This window comes from Chamaea fasciata, unplaced genomic scaffold, assembly GCF_029207755.1.
Source record: "Chamaea fasciata isolate MVZ Bird 193981 ecotype frontalis unplaced genomic scaffold, bChaFas1.0.hap1 SCAF_32, whole genome shotgun sequence".
Classification (NCBI taxonomy): Eukaryota; Metazoa; Chordata; class Aves; order Passeriformes; family Sylviidae; genus Chamaea; species Chamaea fasciata.
Window position 1 is genome coordinate 737,594 of NW_027094117.1, and position 3,840 is coordinate 741,433.

The window sequence follows — 3,840 nt, forward strand, 5'->3', positions numbered from 1 at the left end:
TACTACATACCCCCCTTAATATGCACCCCACTTCTGTATAGGTAACGATGTTCATATCTCTATTAAGTCCTTGTTCTTCTTCTCAATGTTCATGGATTTAGCAGGACCTTGGCTGAGCAGCAGTCTGTGTGGTCAGTTAGTAACATTTTGTGGAAGTGATGGCTTCTTCTGTCCCTTCCTTATGTCCAAGTGCCTGGCCCTATCCCCAAGCAGATTCGCAGCATCTGTTTCTAAAGACACTTTCCTTTCTTCCTTTCATGGGGGTTCCCTGTTTACGGGTCTTCATCATTTTCGTGGGAGTGAATCTTGGTTTTTCTGAGTATTATTGGGCCTAAATGTTGGTATCTTGGTTTATTGCAAGGGGCTGCATCTTTATATTTTGGAGAAAGTTTGGTGTAAAGTACAGTATTTGTGGAGTTTTTGAGCTGTATCTTGACATTTGGAGGACTTGTGTGCTGAATCTTGGTGTTTTGGAGGTTCTTACAGACACGAGGTAGCAATGACTTCCTGAGATGAACTTGGGCAAGGAGAAACCCCCAGCCTAAAGCACTCTCCTCTTGTTTTCTCCCCAAACCAGGATTTGTCATTCCCAAGGAGTGTCCATATGGAGAAGGAGGAAAAGCCCCGGAGATCCCGCAGGAGGAGGGGCTGCAAACCCAGCCCAGGGAGCTGAGAGGAGGAGAGACCCCCCCTGTGCCAGGAGGGCGGCCGGAGATCCAGCCGGAGCTCAGAGCTGGTGGAGAAGCCTCATGGAGGGGAGAAGCCCCACAGGTGCCTGGAATGTGGGAAGGGTTTCAGCTACAGCTCTGCCCTGATCCAGCACCAGGTGATCCACACTGGGGAACGGCCCTACGAGTGTGGGGAATGTGGGAAGAGCTTCGCCTGGAGCTCCCACCTGATCCAACACAAGAGGATCCACACCGGGGAATGGCCCTTTAAGTGTGGGGAGTGTGGGAACAGCTTCAGCTTCAGATCCAGCCTGGTGCTACACCAGAGGATCCACACCGGGGAACGGCCCTACAAGTGTGGGGAATGTGGGAAAAGCTTCAGCCGGAAGGGCCACCTGGTGAAACACCAGATGATCCACACCAGAGAACGGCCCTGTGAGTGTGGGGAATGTGGGATGAGCTTCGGCCAGAAGGGCAGTCTTATGCAGCACCAGAGGCTCCACAGTGGGGAACGGCCCTATGGATGTGTGGAATGTGGGAAGAGCTTCAGGTACAGCTCCGGCCTGAGGAAACACCAGAGGATCCACACGGGGGAAAAGCCCCACAGGTGTGGGGAATGTGGGAAGAGCTTCATCCAGAGATTCCAGCTGAGGGAACACCAGAGGATCCACACTGGGGAAAAGCCCTACAAGTGTGGGGAATGTGGGAAGAGCTTCAGGGCAAGCTATGACCTGATCCGGCACCAGGTGATCCACACGGGGGAAGGGCCCTACACCTGCTTGGATTGTGGGAAGAGCTTTGGATGGAGCTCAAACCTGATATACCACCAGCACATCCACACTGGGGAGAGGCCCTATGAGTGTCCTGAGTGTGGGAAGAGGTTTGTAAGGAGCTCCGAACTCCTCCAACATCAGCGGATTCACACGGATGAGAGGCCATTCCGCTGCCCCGACTGCGGGAAGGGCTTCAAGTACAACTCCACCCTCATCAGGCACCGGCGCATCCACACCGGGGAGAGGCCCTACAAGTGTCCTGAGTGTGGGAAGGGCTTCTCCGACAGATCTAACATGACCAGACACCAACAGAGGCACCACTAAGGGAAGCCCTTAGAGCACACATAGTGCGGGAAGAGCTTCGTGTGCTGCTCCAGCTCCATCCCCCATGGGAGGATCAGCGTTGGATGATCCCCAGTGACCCCATTGGGCAGAGCCCTGGTGATCCGTGGTCCTGGTGATCTGTGTTGGGAAGACACCTGGCTGTGGGGGATCCACATCTTCCTGTCTCCCCGTGGGCACCTGGATGAACACAGGGGCAGAAACATCCCTTGCAACGCAGACTGACATTGGGAATTCCTTAGGGAGAGTGGATATGTTGACTTTCAACCCCAGAAAATTTTTTTCGTTCAGTCCTATCTTTTGGTGGCATCAAGGAATACTGGATGGTCTTCGAGATCTTTTCCAACCTCAGGGATTCCACACGATTTTGATTTCCTATTGCCCGAGGGCATCTTGTGCAGCCACATGGTGATGATCTGGGGCCAAGACCAAGATTTTGGAGGCAGTGGGGTGGAAATCCCTCCAAAAATGGTTCTTCCCTCCGACCCAAGCACGTGGATCCTCAGCCGGCATGGACAGGGAAATCCTTTTCTTTTGGCCTTGGTTTGCTTTTCATTTCTCTTCATCCATTTAAATATCCAACAGTGGGGTAAAAATAAAGACGTTGAACTAAGACATGGTTGGGATGATGGGGGGGACATGAACATGGTGGGACAGAGACATGGAGAGTGGCATGGGCGCACATGGACATTTGAGTGGGACGTGGCCATTCATGGGGACACAGGGGGAACACGGGCACAGATAAGAACGTGGGGGACAATGACAGGGATGGAAACATGGTAGGGAGACAGTCGTGGGTGAGGACATGGTGGGACATGGTCAGTGGCATGTGGGGACGTGGCCATGGCCGGTGCCATGGGGGGAACTTGCAGGGGCTGTGGGGGATGCTGGATTTGAGGGAGTTGAGGGTTCCTGGGAGGGCCTTGGGGCTTGCTGAGGGCTTTGGGGACCCCAGGCCCAGTGGCTCTGGCTGTGCTGGGAGACCCTGGCGGAGGTTCTGGAGCAGCTGCTCCCTGCGACTGGGGCGAACTGGGAAGCTTTATTGGGAGCACTGAGATCGTCTGGGTGGGGACCAGAGTGACAGCAGGGCTTGGAGGGACACATGATCCCCCCAAATCAGCGCGGGGACGGAGCAGGGGGGCCCGGCCGGGCCCGAGGCCACGGGGAGGGGCAGCGGCCGCCGGCGGCTCAGGAGCTCTGTGGGCAGAGAAAAGGGGGTGACACCGGGCTGGGGGCCCCGGGGGGAGCACACACGCTGCGGGGGAGGGTGGACACGACCCCAAGGAGCCCCCCTCACCTTCTGGCGCAGGTAGAAGCCCAGCCCCAGTGCCGGGAAGACCAAGCCCAACCCGAAGGCCCCGATCCCCGTCAGCACCTTGCTGTGGGCAGCGTCCGGCGGCATCTCTGGGGGCCCGCAGGGTCAGCCCGGGCTGCAGCCCCAGGGCTCTGCAGGGCGGGGCTGGGGCTGTCGGGGGCACCGTGGCCAAAGCCTCCCGGGGCTCTGGGCACGGCACGGGCTACAAGGCCACAAGGCCGGGGCTGCTCCGGGCGCTTCCAGTCTGTCCCTCTGCTGTTGGGGGCCGGGTGTGGCCCTTTGTGACACGGGCGGTGTCAGCGCCCTCGGTGATGCAGGACATGGTGGTGCTGTCATGAATGAGTGTTTGAGATTGCTTAAAAATCAGTGGCAGGGGCATGAACAAAAGTCAGATTTAATATGAAGGGACAGAGCACAACAAGTTGGTTGGGAAGATTCACTCTGCTGCCTACAGCACAGCTAAGGCACAACAAGGGAAAACAAGCAAAACCAAAACCAAACCAAATCCAGGCAACCAAACCGGAAATGAACTGAGAACTCTCTAGGTGGTGTGGATGGGTGTGTGTTGTGTTTGAGTGAATGGGACAAAAGACAAGGCTGCCAAGGATTGAAAGGATCACAGCCCAAAAGCTTAACAACACTGAGCAGCATTTTAACTTCTACCTTAATTTGTAACCTAACTTATACCTTAGGCCTAGCAATTCATTGAGGAACAACACTGAACTTATACCTCACTTAACTT

The 3,840-nt window shown here is 55.6% G+C and overlaps 1 protein-coding gene across 1 annotated transcript; it reads left to right on the forward strand.

Annotated features, from left to right (window-relative positions):
* The first annotated feature begins 335 nt into the window (after positions 1-335).
* Positions 336-2,396, forward strand: LOC136303385 (zinc finger and SCAN domain-containing protein 2-like). Its single transcript, XM_066207066.1, has 2 exons — positions 336-341; positions 677-2,396. The coding sequence occupies exons 1-2, from the start codon at positions 336-338 to the stop codon at positions 1,763-1,765; spliced, it is 1,095 nt and encodes a 364-aa protein (XP_066063163.1). The 3' UTR covers positions 1,766-2,396.
* The last annotated feature ends 1,444 nt before the right edge of the window (positions 2,397-3,840 follow it).